At 36.1% G+C, this 21,297-nt stretch overlaps 1 protein-coding gene across 6 annotated transcripts in view; it reads left to right on the forward strand.

Moving 5' to 3' along the window:
* Nucleotides 1-21,297, forward strand: part of NUDCD1 (NudC domain containing 1) — a 54,978-nt gene that overhangs the window by 18,063 nt on the left and 15,618 nt on the right. For all 6 annotated transcript variants that reach the window (XM_030011429.2, XM_041122817.1, XM_041122819.1 and 3 more), the window contains 5 exons: nucleotides 673-858; nucleotides 3,354-3,537; nucleotides 7,349-7,534; nucleotides 10,154-10,361; nucleotides 19,299-19,443. In XM_030011429.2, the coding sequence (XP_029867289.1) occupies nucleotides 673-858; nucleotides 3,354-3,537; nucleotides 7,349-7,534; nucleotides 10,154-10,361; nucleotides 19,299-19,443 (909 nt within the window). The remainder of the gene's footprint in view (nucleotides 1-672; nucleotides 859-3,353; nucleotides 3,538-7,348; nucleotides 7,535-10,153; nucleotides 10,362-19,298; nucleotides 19,444-21,297) is intronic.

Here is a 21,297-nt window from a genome sequence, read left to right on the forward strand (position 1 = left end):
TGATACAGTATGCTAAATAAGTTTTTCCTGATGTGTAGTATAATCATAATGTGATGGAAAAGTTATTTCCAAATATGATATGAATTAGTACAGCTTTTCTTTGCTAGCTAATCACAGTTGTTACTTCTCTAACTTACTGAATAAAATAACCACTCTAGGAAAGCTGAGAAATGATAGATCAGCTTGAATATGCCAGTTGTGTAAGAGAATAGGCTAAAATTATTTTTAATTTAGAAGTGAGTTTTTTATCAACTAGTTTGAGTACAATTCTGTGGCTTTCATTTCTTTTAAGGCCTCCACATTTTTACTGGCACTAGAATTATTCGAGGTAAGTGATTAATTATTTGGGAATGCTAGAGGAAAAGAAGTGAAAAGCCTTTTTTTAATGCAAAATGTAATTAGTGCTGTAAAATGGAAGGAAAAAAATGAGTTCTGAAATATCAATTATAGAACACTTATGTTTTCAGTAAATAGAAACCAATTCAATGATGAAATTCCACCACCTTTTCCACATATGTGGGAATGATGCTTGCTACCCACTTTTTTCCAAATATGATCAACTGTACAAAGAAACTGGTGAATTGCTACTGAGATTTGTTATTCTTGTCTGTAATACTTTATGAAGTATTTATCAATTGCAGTAAGTCTTAGTGTGTGACTGTTTGCTTATAGGATACTGCTCTACAAAAGCCAAGAGAAGTTTTCAGGCTACCTACAGACTTGACAGCTTATGATAATCGCCTTTGTGCCTCAATACACTTCTCATCTTCCACATGGGTTACCCTTTCTGATGGTACAGGAAGACTGTATTTAATTAAATCAGGCAAGCGTGGAAACAGTGCATCTGAAAAATGGGATGTAAGTCTTGCAATAATTTAAGAATTGTACATCTACCAAATAATTCTTATTTTTGCATTTCTTATGAGAATTGCATGTATGTAATGTTGTGAAGAATTAAGCTTTAAATCATAACTCTGTATCACTGATACAGGATTGTGTTCAAGTATAAAAATCATTGAGTTTAATGCTAATGACTAAATTAATGATTTCTTTATGCACAAAATATCTAAAATTCCAGTGTTTGAAAGGGAACAGCCTTTTGACTGAAGAAGAATCTGAAGTGTTTCTAAATAGGTGGCTCAGTGCTTGTCTAGCTGAACTTTTTCGAAAAAAACATTTCCCCTTTCCCTTCTCTATTCATATGTGTCTGTCTAGGATTTTTTCCCTCCATCCTTTATTGTTTGCTATTTCAACTGGCCTGTGGAATAATATATATATATTTTTTACAAAGTCTGAAATTATTGTCAACCAAGCTAAAAGCTACTTTCATTTTTAAGTTAAGAGATTACTGGTTTGTGTAATGTTTATCTGTGTGGATGTAATTGTGCTTGAAATATTCACCATTTAATTTGCCTCATCCTAATAATACATCCACAGAGACTAGAATAAAACTTAAACAAAACTGCTGATTAAAAAATTTTTATAAGTAACCCCGAGGGTTAACTGCAGAGCAGGTATAATGTAAGCAATATTATTTCCATCTCTCTAATAGGGAAAATCTTCATACTGTGCACTTAGCTCTGGAAAATTATTGGTGCTTCATATTTTTACTTAAAATTGTTGGTTGAAACTGAAGTATGTTTTTATGTTTCTCACGATTAAATTCTTTACATAATTCTTTTAAAGAGTCTCAATAAGGAGCGTTTTTGTATCCACATCAAAGTGATTTTACTACACTAATAATGGTATTTGTTATCCTGCTTGAACACAACAAATATAACTAAGTTACATTTCTACCTGAGCTATGATGAGTCTCATGGTCTGTGGTTAGTTCCTCTTTACTCATGAAAGACGAGTCTGGTATGAAGCGCACACATTTTGCATCTATTTTCTTTATTAGAGGGCAGTTTCCTAAGCAATTAAGGAGGGTTTAGTATTGGCAGGAACTCAGGTATATGTTCTGAAATGGAAGATTTCAGCATGATGGATTAGCTCCTTCCCCTACATCGTTTTAGAGTTCAGTAACTAGGAAATTGGCCATCCTGTTCTTTAGTTGGTTGGTAATAAATACCAACTGGTTTTTATTCTGTTCTATGTGAGAATGCTGATACGTAAATAAGTTACATTGGAGTTGTCAGTGTAACAAAACCATGAGATTTATATGTTGAGGTTCTGTCCATTTAATTTCACTTTTTGAGTATTTAGAGCACCCAGTGGTTTACAGTGGTGTTAACATCCCAACCCCATAAATCCTCAAACCTTACCAGGTTTCAGTAACAGCTGGATTGAGCCTATACTCATTCAGCCACTGCAGCTTGAATTCCTTGTCATTTATTTATTCTTTTGTTTTCATGTGTTAATGTTCTAGCAAATAAAGAATGTTTCATTTCTTCTTCTTCTCTGCTGTTTGGATTTTTTTTTTTTTTTTAATCTTTTGGGGGGTTTTGCTGAATGAGTACTTTTTTGAGAAAAGATGAAATACATAGTCTATAGAATTAAAACTTCCAGCTATAGGTACCAAATGCTAAATGTCTTGAGCTACAAGACGTGCATGTATGAAATTATTCCACGTTTACAGTGGTGCTTATTAGCCTTTCAATGACAGTAATATTTATGTACTCTGCCTACCTAGTCCCATCCAAATATTGGATAGGCTTTTCCAAACTGTATGCATAAAAATACAAAAACTTTTAATCGCAGCTCCTCCTAAACATGAATATTATACTCCTTCATTTAATTATAGGCTTTTGTTTCTTACTTCCCTTCATAAAACTTTATAGAGAAGGAAAATTGAATCTCTTTGTAGAGATAGGAGCAAATAAAGAGAACCCCCACCCCTCCCCTCAGTATTGGTTGATGATTAAACACTGGCAGCAATGCACCGGACCTCTTAATCTTCTTGTTTGCACATGTCAAGGTCTATAAAGATTTTCAGGATGTTGGGGTGTCTAGAGAAGTAGTGAGGGCCTTGGTGAAATGCCTACATTTTTGTCTTGAGTCAGTATGCTGTTTTTATGGATCCTGTTCTGTTCATCAGTTGTTGTACCTCTGCTTATTGTAGTAGTAAACAGCCATAATGCAGATGATTTTGTGGATATTTGTGCTTTGTTTAATGGGCCCTTACAATGATTTTATAATATAAACAATAATTAAAAGCATTTCAGAACAGTGGCTTGATAGCCAAGGAGGGAGGAACCAGAAATGTATGATGTTTGTGTATTCATATTGGCAGAGAGGTTTGTGGGAAGCAAGCTTTTACTGATTTGACGTTCACTGAAGGCTTTCACTGCTTTCTGAGAAAGAGCAAGACTTACAGTTTTAACTGACTGACTTTTTACTACATTTTTTTCTAGATTGTGTTTAATGAAGAGCTAGGAAGTCCATTTATTATAGCACACAGTGTTTCATTTGTAAAATCTGATAAGCATTCAGTAGCTGTGCTGCTGCTTAGGGTAGAAAAAGATGAATTGGACACAAAAGGAAGTGGATTTCATATTACCTTGGAATGGGTTACAATTGCAGAGATAAGCAAAGAGGGTAAGTGTTTTACATTTATATTACTGGTGAGTAATGTTTAAAAAAAAAAAAAAATCATGCTGTTATTCCTTGTCTTAGAAGTTGATTGTTCCTCAGGTTCTGATATTTCCTTTCCTCAAAAGTTCTGCTTGGATTTTACATAGGTAATTTTTTCTTACATTTTGAGATCAAGTTACTGGTTGTAGACCTAAAATCTGATGAACGTTTGGAAGACAGGAAGAAATAAAATTTTGTATGTGTGTGGTTAAGGTAATTAGTAAACAAGATAGAACTTGACTTTGTGACGTTATGAAATACAAGATCAAGCTGAACAGGAATTGCAAAATCAAGGTTATACAGAACTATGTCTAACTGATGTCTTTTATACTTTTCAAAATGTACAACTAGATATGGGGGTTTGTTTGGTTATGTTTTGGGTTTTTTGTTGTTTTTTTAGCCTCCAATTAACAGTGTTGTGGGATTGGAATTAGTATGAGATAAAAAGAACTGTAGCATGAAAAGTAAATACTTCATATTCTAGATTTTCCTGCAGTAAAAGAGTATGAGGTTATTCAGTTAATTTTAGATCTACACATTAAAAACATACTAGTTAGTGTATTAATACCTACTAATTAATGTATTATCCTAATAAAGTTTGGCAAAGGGTAATTTATCTGTTCAATATGACCATACTTACATTAAATATCATGATTTCCATAAAGCATACAAGACCCCATGCTTCAGTGTCTGATTTAAATATGTGTGGATTAAATTACCTTAACCTTTTTGGGAAGACTGTGATACTGTCTCGTTCATTATCTTCCAAAAAGTATAATTTTGATACCGATAGAATCTTTAGCTACTTGAACTAAAGCAGTTGATTGCATACTGCAGTGTTACTATCCAAATGTTCCTCAGTCTCCTACATATATAGTATGGGTAGGAGAAAAGAGTAGAATAGACTATTTCAGTTGGAAGGGACCTATAATGATCATCTAGTCCAGCTGCCTGACCACTTCAGGGCTGACGAAAGGTTAAAGCATGTTATTAAGGGCATTGTCCAACTGCCTCTTAAACACTGACAGGCTTGGGGCATCAGCCACCTCTTTGGGAAGCCTGTCCCAGTGTTTGACCACCCTCTCGGTAAAGAAATGCTTCCTGCTGTCCAGTCTAAACCTCCCCTGGTGCAGCTTTGAACCACTGTCGCATGTCTCATCACTGGATACCAGGGAGAAGAGATCAGCACCTTCCTCTCCACTTCTCCTCCTCAGAAAGCTGTAGAGAGCAATGAGGTTGTGCCTCAGCCTCCTTTTCTCCAAACTAGACAAACCCAAATTCCTTAGCCACTCCTCACAAGACATTCCTTCCAGCCCTTTCACCAGCTTTGTTACCCTGAATGGCTTTATTCATGTTGTCTGCTGTTGAAACCTTGGGTGATGGAAATATTTCTGAGAGCACCAGAAAGCCATGTGAGATTGCCTTATGCTTTTGTGGGCCAGCTCAACAAGAGAAAGAAACCTCTGAACATTACTGGTTATATCTTGGAAGAAGAATTAAATCAGTAATACTGCCAGTCTGGAACTGAAGACCATTGCTTAAAGAAAACACTAACACAAACTTTTATTATATTTTGTAATACTGTATATTTTTGTAAAGAAGTTCTTTATAGTGTGTTTTTTATAACTTATGACAAATGTTCATGGAATGAATCTTTTTCCATACAAGTAGATTTAAAAATCTTTCCAAAAATCTTGCCAGTTCTCCAGCATTTCCAAGGAACAGACAAAATTTTTGTAATTACAGTCAGCAGAGATGTAAATAACAAGATTCAAAGCGAACTTTAATTATGAAGAGAGAAATAAGTTTTTGACTTCTTTTAAATAAATATCCCGCAAATCGGAGTGATGCATGAACCAGTCTCAAAGATAAAAGCTGTTTTGAGGAATTAACAATACTTTACATTCTCTTTCATCAGTAGGCAATTGCTATGCTTAACTCTTCTTGAAACTCTGCCTGTGGGTGCAGTTTATCAAATCGGATTGTAGTAAAAATAAGTAGTTAATTAACAAGCCATTTCTCAAATTACCAAATCTATCCTTCATCAAAGCAAAACCTTACGACATAGTTATGTGTCTTGACACCAACAACTGTGAGAGTCTCTGCCGTGCCTGGTTGGCTAGACAAAGTGATCACACCTACCACTATTGTATTACCAAAGAACAAAAAATGGAAGCATGAAAATAAATCTGAATGGAAGCAGTGGTGAGATCTGTTCACATCTTGTGTGGTACTTCAGAGGGTTGTGACAAAGGTGTACCTCCTCAAAATTTGTTGTTTTTTTTAATTAGCTAATGTTTTAGGAATCCTCACTGTAAAAGCTTGAAATGAAGAACCACCATGCTGCTTTATTAGCCTCGGAAAATGTTACATGCTTTCTTCTGACCTTCTTTACAAGAAAAATCATGTAGTATAAACTTAACAAAAAGATCATAAAGACTTACTTAAAAATTTTAGAAGTGTTGATGATTGATTGAAAATACTCTACAAAATGTTTGGTCACACAATGACAAGGTTTGAGGTTGTAGAGCCTTTTAACAATTGAGCAAATGCTGTGAGAGACACATGCTAACAGATTTGGTATATTTCAGTGCACAGTTAAATTTGGTCAGTTAAATAACAGCTTGTTCAATGAGTGGCTAGCTTCCAAGTACAACTTACTCTGTCTCTAATTAGAATGGTTGCATCTCTTCAGTTAATACCCTCCCCCTTACCCGCCCTGCCCAAACTTTTCAGGAAAGAGAGGGGGGCTTTAATTAACACCACTAAGTACCAGAATTACATTATAGTCTGATTATTACTCTTTATTCCACTTCTTGCTTAGCAAACAGGATAATCAATTGAGAGGACTGAAATTACACTTGGTTTATCCATTATTATCTGTATTCTCCTATGACTTCAGTGTTTCTCTAAGCTTAACATTGAGGTCAAACAGGAGCACATTTTGGAGTACTAGAGTGGCATAGATGATTTTTACCATCATAATCTGGTCCTGTCTAATGTCTCTGCTAATGAGTTCCCAGTTTCTTTCAAGTAAAGTTGTAGTTACAAGTACAGTGATTTCTTTTAATGAAGAGATGAAGCATAAATGTGAAGAACTACACAATTTCTGGGGATAATTTTATCACCTGTGAGCATTTTATCAAGTTGTTAATTTTTTTGCTAAAAATCCATTTGTATAATCTGTTATTATTCAGGAGTTAATCAGTTCCTGAGGACTCTGTGGGCAGTAAGATTCTAGTGGAAAAAGAACAAACATTGTGCTAGAACCTGTCATCTTGGTGGTGTTTTGAGTCATCAGTACTCATGTGTTTGGGAGCACAGTAGGGAATGGCATGGTCCTTGATGCCAGTAGCTAACATCTGGGACCTCCTTTTTAAAGGGCAGTGTTTTACAAAAGTTGAGGAAGATGGACATTTTCCGTTATGAATAAAGTGTTACCGCTCATTATTTCATTGCTTCTCAACTTTTTACAGCAGCTCAAAAAGTATCTGGAAAACTTGTTGTACAGAGGCTGTTGAGTGGTTTTGTGAATTGCTGGGCTAGCTGTGATCAGCAAAGGCATCCTAAGAAAAAAAGGGCAATGTTAGATTAATTTTAGGGTCTACATATGTAACAAATGCATTGAAAAACAGAAGAGAAATTTCTTTTTAAACTATGGTACTGTGATTTAACTGATAGGATTGCTTAGTATTTTTAACTGTAATGAGATTCTCATATAATAATTTGTCTTCTAGAAAAATATTACCACTAATGTTTTATTTTAATTTTATAGGAGATCATAGATATGACATCTTTAAAAGGAGAGTTTTACAAGGAAAATCAGTCCCCCATTATGCAGCAATAGAGCCAAGTGGGGATGGCCTAATGATTGTTTCCTACAAACCATTCAAATTTATGCAAGATGAAGATGACAAATTAGAAGAAAATGATGATGCAAAAGCAACAAATGAAAAGAAAGGTAAAACTTATCTGGCAGATTATGATAGGCCGCTGTCTTTTGGTTTAGAAAATAGCTTGTCAGTTTACCATCTGTTTGGAAACTCTAGCAATAAATGTTTGTCTTAATATCTATCTTCCAGATTTTTTTTTTTTTTAAGGACAAATTGGCTTTGTTTTGTTTGCTTTTACCCTGGGAAGTTGTGTTGTGCATAAACCTATATGAGAAGCTTTTTTGGATAGGAGACACTTAGAGTTTTGTTGTCCTAAGGAAAAGGATATTGATATTTTGCAAACAGAACTGTACTAAGTATTTGCTAGCAGGTAACACCTAAATTTAGGCATCTGGCTGAAGTACTTAATTTAAGAAGCTAGTCTTCCTAGATGAGAGAGGGCAGTGTGGCACCCATTCACTCCCCCAAATAGTTGTTCATCAGAAAGCTCTCTGATATGTAATTTACTCCTGCCTTTCTAAATTTTAAAACAAACAAACCCCAAAACCTACCACAACAACAACAAAACACCCCCCCCCCCCCCCAAAGCCCAACCACTTTTTAAAGAATGAGAATCCTGTAAAGGATTATCTTTTCTCCAGTGGGAAAGCAGTTCAGAAAAAATAATAAACTTCAACAAAAGGCATCCATACTTTTTTCTTTAAGATGAAAACGAAATTAAGTATGTAAAAACCTGTTAATTAATTTTTATCTTAAATATCACTGAGCTCTGTAATATGTATGTTTATGTAGTTATATTGTATTATTTCAGATTTGATTTTTGCTTCTGAATATAAGGCATTGCTTAATGAACCAGTCCTAACTGAACGATACTAACACAATCTTTGTCAATGGTGCAAAAATCTGTGTGGGAAACAATACAAAAAGATCAATTTTCTGGAATGTATTAATGTTACACACTGTGACAACTGTGGCGTTGTACATGTAATTGTATTAAGAATAGTCTGTATGTATAAGTCTTGAGGCAAAGGGGTTCTTTAGTGCACTGAGCACCACAATGCAGTGTCTATGAAGTTGTCACCTGAATTAGCTAGTTCAATGTTTTAAGGATTTTAAGAGCTTCTTGAGTTGTGTGCTAGGTGTGATTAAAGAAACACAGGAAAGAGCACTGTATGGTTCTCAGCATAGCTCATTTCATGCGTGTATGTGTGCATATGGTGTTGCCAAAGCCCAGCAATCTGTAATGTGTGGAGTACTGTTTGTAACAACACCAACTTCTCATGGCACAAAAATCTAATGGTAAAGAAAGTACTGAAACCTGGACTCCTAGTTTAGAGGGAAGTCTAATACCTCTTTAAAAGAGAATTTGTCTTTTGCTAAACCTAATGTAGGCTGTAATTTTAGTTGCATGGTTCTGTAAAATTGCAGCATAATAGATATCAGATAATGAAACAAGATGTGCTAGCAATAGAACTCTAATTTTTATAGGAGTTTGCAACAATAGATAAAGAAATATTAAGGCGGTTGTTGCACATCGGTATTTGGGTTTTTAATTTGTTCTCTCATAGTCTCCTCTGCACATTTTTGGCATTGAGAAGGCTGTCTTGAAGATGGGGGAGAAGGGAAGTCTAAGCTACTTTTTTGGTGTCATTCTTATAAATGAAGACTTTTAATATCAGATACAATCTGTGTCAAGTTTAGAATTTTGAAGGCTGTCGTATCTCAGATACTAATAGTTTCTGGGAAGTATATTTGTAGCACCTGTGACTGATCCATTGCAAACAGGAAACTCGTGGTATAACAGACAACAGTGTCCTTCCAGAATCACAGTTGCTGACATGAAGCTTAGATAACTGAAATCTTGTACTGTGTTGTGACAACTTGAGAGCTTCCAAAGGGTCTATCCATACTGTTCCTCTAATTAGGAAGGTGACATGTACAAGATCGCTCTTCAGAAAATTAATGCATCTGTATTTGTGTTTTCTGTGAACAACTGTGAACTACCCAGTCATGCTGTCATAGCATTCCTTTTGTATAAACATTTTTCCTAAAAGGCCACTTCTTGTAGCAGTTTAATAATCAACATAGACATCAAGCAGATTCTATACCCAGGAGTAAAAGTCAATCATTACCTCTGGGCAGGCAGTTTTATTTCATCTCCATCAGCTGAGGCAGATGAAGACTACCTGGTCTTCTAAAATCATTTCTGTTGAATGGTCAGCATAGCTTCTGGCAAAATAGGTAAGAAAAAAATGTTCACATCTCTGAATGGCATATACTTCTGAGCAGGCCGTAGCTTGTCAGTACCGCTGCACCTGATGTCTCTTCAACCAAATTATTAAACATTAATGTTTCAGTGTATTTAAGTACATTTTGTTTATCAATTTTGTAATGCTACAATAAACTCAGAGTAATAGTTAATGGCCATTGTATAATTCTATCAGCATATTTGAGTATAGATATGAATATAAATTGCTCTCCAGATGAGGGACAAAAATGAACTTGATTGCTAAAAAATGTTTCTCCATTTTATAATCCGAATATATTTTATGTAAATTATTCAGAGTAAAAGTAAATTTCCACTCTTCCACAAACTTCTATTCCATATCTTCCAGCATTGTGTGCTGTGGAATCCAGGACAGCATTTGTAATCTAGTTTGTATTTTTCTGCATGTTTTCAATTGTAGACCCACTCTATTACTGGCAGCAGACTGAAGATGATGTGACAGTAACAGTTCACATTCCTCAAGACATCACTAAGGATGACATTAAAGTACGCTTTTCTCCTGGTAACATATGTGTTACACTGAAAGACCAACCTCCTTTGATGGAAGGAAAACTCTATTCATCTGTGGACCATGAAAGCTGCACATGGATAATTAGAGAGAACAAAAGGTGTTGTATATGGTTTTTAGTTTTCCTATGGATAGAAATTGATTTCAAAGTGTATACTGTAACTCTGACTTCTGGCCCCTCTGGGAATGGACTCATTTAATGCTACACCCTGCATCCCTCCTTACAAGAATCTATGTTCTCTGCTGAAAATAGTTCACGGCCTTTTCCAATGCTGTCTCAAAATACTGTTTCTTTAGCTAATTGTGAAAGTAATCCCCTCCTCTTAGTTACTTGCTTATAAGCTACATGACCAGCTAATTTCTACAGCAACATAGAACAGCCTTTCCAAAATAATAAATTATTTTATTTCAGAAAAAAAGGCATTATGGATAACTGTCTGTACTGACAGCTATACCTGTATCAGAGCAGGAAATTAAGAGTTTCTACTACTGAGCTGTGGAGCAGAGTTCTTTGCAACATTAGGGATACATTGATGCTCATTAGAATCATAGAATCATTTAGGTTGGAAAAGACCTTCAAGATCATTGAGTCCAACCATCAACCATGCCCACTAAACCATGTCCTGAAGTACCCCATCTACTCACTTTTTGAATACCTCCAGGGATGGTGACTCAACCACTTCCCTGGGCAGACTATTCCAATGTCTGACAACCCTCTCAGTAAAGAAATTTTTCCTAATATCTAACCTAAATCTCCCTTGCCTCAACTTGAGGCCATTTCCTCTTGTCCTATCTCCAGCCACCTGACAGAAGAGACCAGCACCCACCTCACTACAACCTCCTTTCAGGTAGTTGTAGAGAGCGATAAGGTCTCCCCTCAGCCTCCTTTTCTCCAGACTAAACAGCCCCAGTTCCCTCAGCCGCTCCTCATAAGACTTGTGCTCCAGGTCCCTCACCAACTTGGCTGCCCTTCTCTGGACACGTTCCAGCACCTCAATGTCTTTCTTGTAGTGAGGGGCCAAAAACTGAACGCAGTATTCAAGATGCAGCCTCACCAGCGCTGAGGGCAGGGGCGTGATCACGATAACTTCCCTGCTCCTGCTGGCCACACTATTCCTGATACAGGCCAGGATGCCGTTGGCCTTCTTGGCCACCTGGGCACACTGCTGGCTCTTATTCAGGCGGCTGTCAACCAGCACACCCAGGTCTTTTTCTGCCGGGCAGCTTTCCAGCCACTGTTCCCCACGCCTGTAGCGCTGCATGGGGTTGCTGTGACCCAAGTGCAGGACACGGCACTTGGCCTTGTTGAACTTCATACGATTGGCCTCAGCCCATCGATCCAGCCTGTCCAGATCCCTCTGTAGAGCCTTCCTACCCTCAAGTTGGGAGGCAGGGTTGATCTGCTTGGTGTCATCTGCAAACTTGCTGAGGGTGCACTTGATCCCCTCATCCAAATCATTGATAAAGACATTAAACAGAACTGGCCCCAACACCGAGCCCTGAGGAACACCACTTGTGACCCACTGCCAACTGGATTTAACCCCATTCACCACTACATTCTGGGCTCGTCCATGCAGCCTGTTTTTCACCCAGCGAAGAGTACGCTTATCCAAGCCACGAGCTTCTCAAGGAGTATGCCATGAGAGACAGTGTCAAAGGCCTTGCTGAAGTCCAGGTAGACAACATCCACAGCCTTTCCCTCATCCACTAGGCAGGTCACCTGGTCATAGAAGGAGATCAGGTTAGTCAAGCAGGACCTGCCTTTCATAAACCCATGCTGACTGGGCCTGATCCCCTTCTTATCCTGGACTTGCCATGTGAGTGCTCTTGAGACAAATTGTTCCATAATCTTCCCCAGTACCGAGGTCAGGCTGACAGGCCTGTAGTTCCCCAGATCCTCCCTCAGACCCTTATTGTAAATGGGAGTCACGCTGGCAAGCCTCCAGTCCTCTGGGACCTCCCCTGTTGACCAGGATCGCTGATAGATGATAGAGAGTGGCTTGGCAAGGACCTCTGCCAGGTCCCTCAGTACTCTTGGATGGATTCCATCGGGTCCCATAGATTTGTGAGTGTCCAGATGGCGTAGTAGGTCACTAACTATTTCCTCCTGGATTAAGGGGGGTATGTTCTGCTCTTCATCCTTACCTTCCAGCTCAAGGGGTGGAGTACCCTGAGGATAACTGGTCTCCCTATTAAAGACTGAGGCAAAGAAGGCATTAAGTACCTCGGCCTGTTCCTCATCTCTGGTTGCTATATTCCCTTCTGTATCCATTAAAAGATAGATATTCTCCTTGGGATTCTTTTTACTGTTAACATATTTGTAAAAACATTTTTTGTTGTCCCAAACAAAAATTATGTTAACCTTCTCGCTCTATTTTCACATGCTTTGCCTGTGTTTATTGGCAGCCAGACTTAATGTCCTGTTCTAATGTTCTCCATTGCCTTTCTGAAACAATATTTGGTGATATGAGCTACTGGAGCTTAACCCATGCATGTCTGTATGACTACCTGGGTTTTTTTATTCTCTTTGAGAATAATCTTGTCCATATAATTCTAGTTTATCACAGTGGAAAAGTGAATAGGTAAACTGTTAAATGATTTTCGTGAAGACACTGTATCATATAGTTATGAAACTTTGGTGAGAAATTCAGTAAGTAAATTCAGTAGTATTTTGAAGTACTTAAGAAAAACTTTATTTTTTCTAAATAACCAGGAAGAAAACCCAGGTATCAAAACATTAAACGTAGCTTTTTAAGCAGAGTAAACTTAATTGGTTCAACAATTACCACCCCTCCCCAATTCTAGGATTGATTAGCCTGAATTTGCCCTGTTGTTTGTGTTAATAATTTCTCTTCTATTGTGGCTTTCCACAAACAGAAGCTTTTTTTTGTAATAGTGTAACAGAAATTCTTCACGTTTGACTTGTAAAATGGATTAGGAAAATATAATAAGGAATTTATATTATGTACGTGATATAAAATTAATCTGTGAACTTAACATGCTGTAGACCTCAAATAGAAATGTTCATGGTTTTATTTGAGAAGTAAATTTTAGATGTCTCTTTCTTTCTGAAATGAAAACATGAAAGAATGGAGAGGGGAAAAAAAAAAAATTCAGAGCTCCCTAGACCATAGTCAAATTTACTTTTCTTTAATTTCAAAACCTGTTTGTCCTAGAATTTTAGTTCTTTGGTAGAGAATTGCAACCTAATTTTGGACATCTAATTTTGCTTTCTACTTTATATTGTTAGTAGAGCTTCTGGAGGGCCCTTCAGAGCCCTAAACTGATCTCAGTGACAAGACATGTTCAACCATTGTTTTAGGGTTTATTGTGGATGCAAATTGTCTACAACATTTGCATCAATAAGAATGAAGAATGCTTCATATCTGGAAGATGACATAAGTATTCAGTTTCACTTCCACGTGTGTTTCTGCACATGTAAAAGGGAGTGTGAAATCCCTGTGTATTTGGAAATGTACCCTTCTGAGTTTTTTCTGTTTGAGATTTGAAGCTAAAAGCTTGTGTTATATTGCAGTTAGCAGGTGCAGTGAATGTTTATATGCACCATTTTGTCCTGCTTTGTAGCACATAAACTGAGCAAGCTGTTGAATGCTGAAATACTGCGAAACATACTCGTCTTGATCTTTCCACTTACACGTGGGATTGAAAGTCTTTGCTTATCTTTTGCAGTTGTACTTCCCCTTGTGCTACCTGGTCAGAATAACTAGAACTGAAGCACCATCTAAATGGTTCAAAGTAAGACTGAAGTTGTGATGAATGAAATGCAGTATGTGCATTATGAAAAACAAGTAGCTGATCCACACTTTAATGATCTTGTTCTTTGTACCCAAAGCTTATTTCACCTGTAGAAGTACCTTGGAATTTTTAGAGCTTTTCTTGTCAATTGCACTTGTGGGTTTCTGTCTGCCTGAGGGAGGTGGGTCTGAAGGTCTGGAACAGACTAAAGGTTTTCTGCTCTAAGAGCTTTGTGATCATACTTCTGAGCTTTGAAAAGTTCATCCATTTTACAGTCTGTAACTCGACGCATTGTTTATTTAATCTAGGGGTATGTTTCATTATTTAGAAGTCTCATATTAGTCTCTTAAATGTTCAAATAGGGATTTGTGTGTAAGTCCACAGCTATCAGGTACTGATACGTGTAGTCTTATTGCAAGACAGAGTTGTCCAGGTTCTTCAAGTGTTCTCTTTGTAATATCTGTGAAACTAGGCACCCAAATATTTCTTCACTACAGGTAAAGTATTCTAACTAGTGCTGGCCATCTCTACATTTGGTAGTTATTGTAGCCTTAGTTAATATCACAGCTATTATCATTAATGCGTAATCACAAAAGGAGTTCAGAGTAGTAGGAGTGTCCATACTTAAACAAGAATGAACTTAAATCAGTTGTTTTTCAGTGTCTGTTACAGTATTAAATTTGTGAGGTTTCTTTTTTTTTTTTTCTTAAACTTGTTAGAGGGCCTATTTGCAGTACTGGGCTACAGGATGAAAAGTTAATCTTTTTTTAACTGGCTACCTCTGGTACTCCTTTTAAGATATAGAAGATATTTGGATATAGAAGGTATTTGTGCTGGTTTGTTCACTTCAACCAAAATAAGACTGTGAGCTGCAGCTGTTAGGTGTTGCTCTGTCAGAGTCCAATGCTCTCTGATAAGGTTCTTTTAGATATTCGACACCATGGAGGGTGTAATGATCAAATTTACTTATTTGAAGACAGTTGATGTTACACAGGATTTCTGATTTAGCAGAGTAATACAAAATACACGGAAAACTTGATACAAATGTAAGTTACGGTTAGCAAAATACAGAAATTGCAATACACGGTTTAGTCACAATAGCAATATGATTCCCATTACCAGTCTGTATAATATGCACACCATCACAGCGCTGGGCATCCCTACTTGCCAAGAAGGAGTACGTGGGTTGAAGCCAGCTCCAACCCATTGCTCTCTTTCAAATTCTTTTGTTAGTTGTATAGTTTTTATACTCTGCCTGGGCTGAGCCACATATTCACTCCCACCCTGCTGGTCTGGCTAACTCAGGGAGATACTCACGCTCTTCTGATGAACTCGGGGAGAAACATTTACACCACCGGTTGATCCACTCAACTGTTGATAGCTGATTATCTAAAACAAAGGCCACCCTTTGCGTTGAGATAAGGTCAGCTTCTTTGCATTATTCCCTGAGCTTCACGGGCACATCCCCTTGCCCATCTCCACCAGGAATCTTCCCTTGTAGGGCTTTGTTCAGTGAGTCCGGTTCCACGCCTAGGGGTTTAGTCTGTCACAAGCTCTGTGACATGTAACACTGGTTGCAGACTGGAAGCACCTTGTGTTGATCATTCTGTAAATGCAGAACCATAGGCTAAGTCCTGAACCAAAGAAGTTATTTAAACGTAAGATAAAGTGTGGGGAAAAAGGATACAGGCTGATGGGAGAAGGGGAATGCAAGGAAATGAGTAAGTAAAACTGTGTTTCAGGTCTCATTGTTCAGATATGGTACATGATGGAATTTGACTTGGATCTTCCAACAAGTGTAAGAAAAGCAACAAGGTCTGTCAGTATATTATATATATTTGGACATTTACTGCTTTTGTTCTCTTTTAGGATAAAGTAATGAGCCACTATTTCTTGAAACAAGCAGGTTTGGTTAAATGGTTGCTTAAAGAGTAATTTCCCTATATGGTGTCATCATGTGAAAAAAATATAAGAAGAAAGTAGTTGTTTCTGTGGAAATAGAGGTATTTCCTTTAAGATAAAAATTATTTTTTCTCATTGGGAAAGTTTTGCAAATACTCTGTGATAAAGGACATAAATTTAGCAAAATATAAAGTTGACTGTATCACTAAGTGTATTTGTCTCTTATCCAAATCAAAACCAAATCCAAAACATAGCATCACATGAGCTACTATGAAGAAAATTAACTCTATCCCAGCCAAAGCCAGTACATGAGTGCAACAAAAATACTTAAATCTATTTACTAGTTCTAAGGATTGGGAATTTCTTGGGTTAAGAAAAAACTCTGCCTTAAAGTTCCTAATGTATTAATGGCAACAGTATACCTCCTGGACATGGGACAGAGGTGGGGGGAATGCGTTAGTTGTGTCGATTTCCAAGGCGTTTTGAAATGTCTTCTCTTGTTCTCTGCTTGGCCTCTTATTTTCTAATACCAATCACTAATATCCAATATAGTTTTACTTTGAAGCACTATGGCTTCTGAAAAATATAGAGATAAATACCAGATAAAGTGTTTGCTACTTGCATTACAGTCCCTTCTGCATTTCATAAACTAAACTTAATAACAAAGAACTTTTGAGTGCTTAGTTATTGACTTCTTTACTTTTTGAGCTTTCTTTGATTAACAGTCACCAAATACTTGCTCTGAGCAAAAATGTGCAGGTGTTAAAAGAAAATCCCAAAAATCTAGTAGTATAGAAGCGGTTCTTGCTATTCATCTGGCAATTAAATATAATTGTGCTGTAGTTAGTGATTTCTTCTGAAGAAAAATTACCCCTTGGACCATGCACGTTTCTTGGAAATCTTGTTATTGACTCCAGCAATTCAAGAGTCAAATTTCAGTGGTATAACTTTGTAAAAGAATCTCACAGTCTGTCTTACCTGTGATTTATAATCAGTGCTCCTTTGGGGTTTTTTTTCCCCTTTTTGCTGTAGATTTATTACTGCTTTTACAGTTTAGTTATTCTGAATGCAATATATTGTAATAAAGGTAACCATACAATAGGAAAATTGTGCTTTATTTTTTACCAGGTAGAGCCTTAGAGCAGGGCATCTGGTTTTATTCATCCCATTCACTTTTTTCAGTATCTAATACCTGTTTTATGAAAGTGTATGCACTTCAGTTTTCTGTCTCAGAGTCCCAGTTCAAGAAGTTATTTCTGCATATGTGAAGCTTACTGATATGAAAAAAAACCTCTAATTTTTTGTGTAGTTCGGATCTGTCCTTGCATCTCCATCAGGCATTTTTGGTCCACAGAGTTTCTTGCAGAGTTTCTCCTGCAGAGTTTCCAATTTAGTTTCCTCTGAGAGCTTTTGAGATGCACAAAGTTTAATCCTGTAAACCTGAACCAGTGTGCAGTAAGTGGGGAGAATACAGATTCATTTCAAAGGCACAGTAAAGTCCCCAACCATAATGTTATGGAAAATATGGCTATCTAAGGAGGGATTTTGAGAAGACTCAGTGAAAAATAGACTTCATATTAACCATAGCTTTCTGACATCTGAATTTCAATTAGAAAAAAAGGAAAAAAAAAGAGTAATTACAGTTTCAAATTACAACTTGTAAACATATACATTTTCACTACCATTCCCTAAGTGTGGAAATTGGGGAGCAGAGTGTTGTATGTTTGAAATACTGTATCTTATGATAGTTTTGCATATTGCTTTTTATGTAATACATATGGCAGTAGTTATTCTTGCCATTATAATAGTGTAAAAAACAAAGTGAAAAAAGATATGGTAGAGATAATACTGACTTCTGGGTGCTTGGACAAGCTTGATGCTAATGTTTTTCATTAATGCATTGTGTGAACTTCTATGTGAACTATACACGTGTATATACCTCATGAGATTTGGTTATAATAAGAAAACTAGCATGACATTTCCTGCAAGACATTCCCACTTAAAATTTTTTTTCAATTTCTTTTGGTAGTCATATGGTTTAGTTTTAGGTAGTCATGCGAGGAGCAGGGAGTTGGACTCGATGATCCTTATAGGTCCCTTCCAACTTGAGATATTCTGTGATTCTATGATTTTCCTTTAGTTTCCCTCATCAAAAATCTTGGCTTTTTCCCAAAAGTTTAACTGTAAAAGATAGTTATTCTCCAAAAGAATTAAATAGAGGGACTAATATTTGTATATAGATTATACTAATACTACATACTAGCATGTGACTTTTCAGTTATTAGATATCATAATGAAAAATAACTCAGCTGAGTAATGCAATTTTTTTATTACTCAACCAAGTGAGTAATATAGCATGAATCTCAAGCTTCTATTTTAATGGGAAATAGTAATTACACGTTTCAGTGTAATAAGTTGCACTCGGTTCTTAATGTTGGTACTGCAGTACCACTTTAAATCTATTGATTAAAATTCTAAAACTTGCTCCAAATATGCTCTGCAAAAATATGCTATTTCAATACCAATGTAATTGCTTTAGAAACTGATTCAGAGTTCACCAAGTAGTTATTGCTATGATGCAGTAGTTAGAAGGTTTTCCTGTTCTGTCAGGTAAAAGACTATCATTGTAGACCCTATAAATGTATCTAAAAAGTGAATATAATAAAACTAGCTCTCATTTTACTGTTATATCTATGTCTTGGTCTAACAGAGTAATTAAATGAAGTTGCTGTGTTGGTGCATCGGGCTAAGTCTCTTGTCTTCTATTTAGTTAGTTATTCCTAATGGTTATATCAGGTTCTCTTAAGTTTGTTTGGTTTTTTTTACAGGTTACCGAAATCGTATCTCTTCTGAGATATGATTTTAGATACACAATGTAGATAATTAATGTTGTAGTATTTCTGAGGTCTATAAAATACAAGTATTTTGTCCTAGATGTTATATAAAGGTAGTGCACACTTAAGTAGCCCTATTAAGTACTTTTTAGGTTTCAAATAAACCTCTGTAGTAAAATTCTGTCACTCGTTGAATAGATTTCTTTAGAGGTGATCTCCTACGGTATTTAAAATATTTTAGAAAGACTGCTTCAGGAGAAACTGCATTTACATTGAAAACTCTGAGGACACCTACATGAATACATTCTCTGTGTTCTTAGGCTTTTAAAAATCACATGTCCTTGGTCTGTTTTTCTTCAGAACACTTTCTGTTAGAATAGTTTATTTTATAAATTGAATGCTAATGGTTTTTGTTAAGGTGATTTTCATTATTGATTCAGTTTGGAGAGGAGAAGTGCTCAAATCTACATTTAGAGCTTTTTGACTAATCTGAGAAATGGATGCAGTATTTTCATGTACTACTCTGTCTTCTATTTGCATTTTAGTTTGGAAATTTCTCTAATTAAGAAAAATGAGGGACCCCGGTGGCCAGAGCTAATAGTTGGTGACACAAGAGGGGAATTCATTATGGACTCTTCCCAGTGCTCTGAAATAACTGAAAGCCTGATGCATCTTACCTCTGAAGTAATGGTAAGGAGTTGAAAATAAAACATTTAAAATTCTTGCACATTTGCATGTTGTTTTTTCTTGATACCCTAATTTGCACTTCATTGACATAGCTCATCAGTTCATTTACTATTCAGAATCCTAACTCTACATTCATTTTTAACTGAAACTGTTAACAAACTAATGGCACTAGAGTTGTGAATATACTTTGAACAATAATATCATCTGCATGGGGGACTGAATTTAGCTTACATGATAGCGTCTGTGCACCAGAACAGAAGTCTGATTTAATATTGAAAATAAATTTTGTTCCCACCACTTATAATGTGGCAGTTTGTTTTAAAGCAGTTGATTTAAGTAATTTTGAAGGATGTCTGTTTCTTGTTCATCAGTAGGTTAGCAACACCTTTATGCTGTCTTCCTAGAGATACTGTACTTGATTTATAGACTGTAAGTGTAAATGACATTTTTAAAAGGAAAATTTAGGAAGCATAAGCATGACTCATGAACTTTCTGGCATTATTGTTATACAAGGAGTCTACTTAAAACAAAATAAAATGTATTTTTTAACTGCTGTTTGCTTCATACTTCCCCTTTTGGTTTAATTAGAAAATGGCATCTCATCTAAAACTTGAAGTGTGGCTCCCTATGGGTTTTGATATATTAGTTTTGGATTATTACTTTTTTTAATAAGGCTGAAAAGTGTTATTAAAATAAATTCTGTTTAGTGCTGTAAATTGATTTCTCTCCTCTGTCCCTTGTTATTTGTGGGCAAGCTATTGTAGTAAATCTTTTGACCATAGATTTATTGGGAACTTCAAATTTCTTTTCTCTTATAACTCATAGTTAGCTTAAAGTGATGATTTTTTTTTTTGGTCACAACTTTTCAGCTTGTGTGCAATAATGAAATAATGATCATATAAAAAGAAAAATCTTTCCTTAGGTAACTGTTCATTTAAATAAATGTTACGTATTTTGTCATACTGTAACTTTAGCTACGTATGTATAATAAAGGCATGGATTCTTTTTGATCATCTCAGTTGCTTATGGTAATGATGTTTACCTGGAAGGGTTTTTTTAAAAGCCACCTGATGAAACAGTAAACCAAAGGCCATCAAGAACGCTTGACAGAGAGGAGGTAAACCCCAAAGTCTAGCCTCTAAAGAGAGATACCGTGTTTTAAGTATTGTGCACTAGTCTGCAGTATATGACACTTAACTTTCCCGGTTTCTGTAATTTAAGGACGTTTCTTTGTTATCTCTTCATGTTTGTTTTCTTTGAACTTAAATTGTCTTAGCAATTAAAAAAAATTTGTACTTATCTGCTTCACTTTGGGGACTGAACCAAAATAAAAGTTCATAATAATCAGCTAAAATGAATGAAGAAATGAACACAGGAACTCAAGAACTCCTCCCTGTCAGATTAATTGAGTCGGTGCCCTGTCTAATCTTTCTTTACACATTTGTTTGGCCTCAGCTTTCAGCTTATATTAGTTGTCAAGATGGTGTCTTCTTTGTGCAAGAACTAACATTAATTCATACTTAATGAGGAAGTGTATATTTTTGCCTTTTGTTAAATGAAGGTCCCCTTCTTTTATCACGACATGAGTTCTTTAAATATATCATAAAGGTAACATAGCTTGGTTGTTTTGCAAATTATCCAAGGAAGACGTCATTAGCAGAAGTAAGCTGTTTCAGTATGCAGTAGTGTTTTATCTTTCTCTTGAATTAGTAGTAAAAGTGACTGTTTTTCATTTCTTTGACATGATGTGAAAAAATACATGTGCTTTTTTCTCAGTTTGAGTGCATTGAAAAATATGCACAACAACATTATTACTTTTAAATAATTATAAGCAAAGCCAAAGGAGGCATGTATTTA

This window comes from Aquila chrysaetos, chromosome 4 (genome assembly GCF_900496995.4).
Source record: "Aquila chrysaetos chrysaetos chromosome 4, bAquChr1.4, whole genome shotgun sequence".
NCBI classification, from domain to species: Eukaryota; Metazoa; Chordata; class Aves; order Accipitriformes; family Accipitridae; genus Aquila; species Aquila chrysaetos.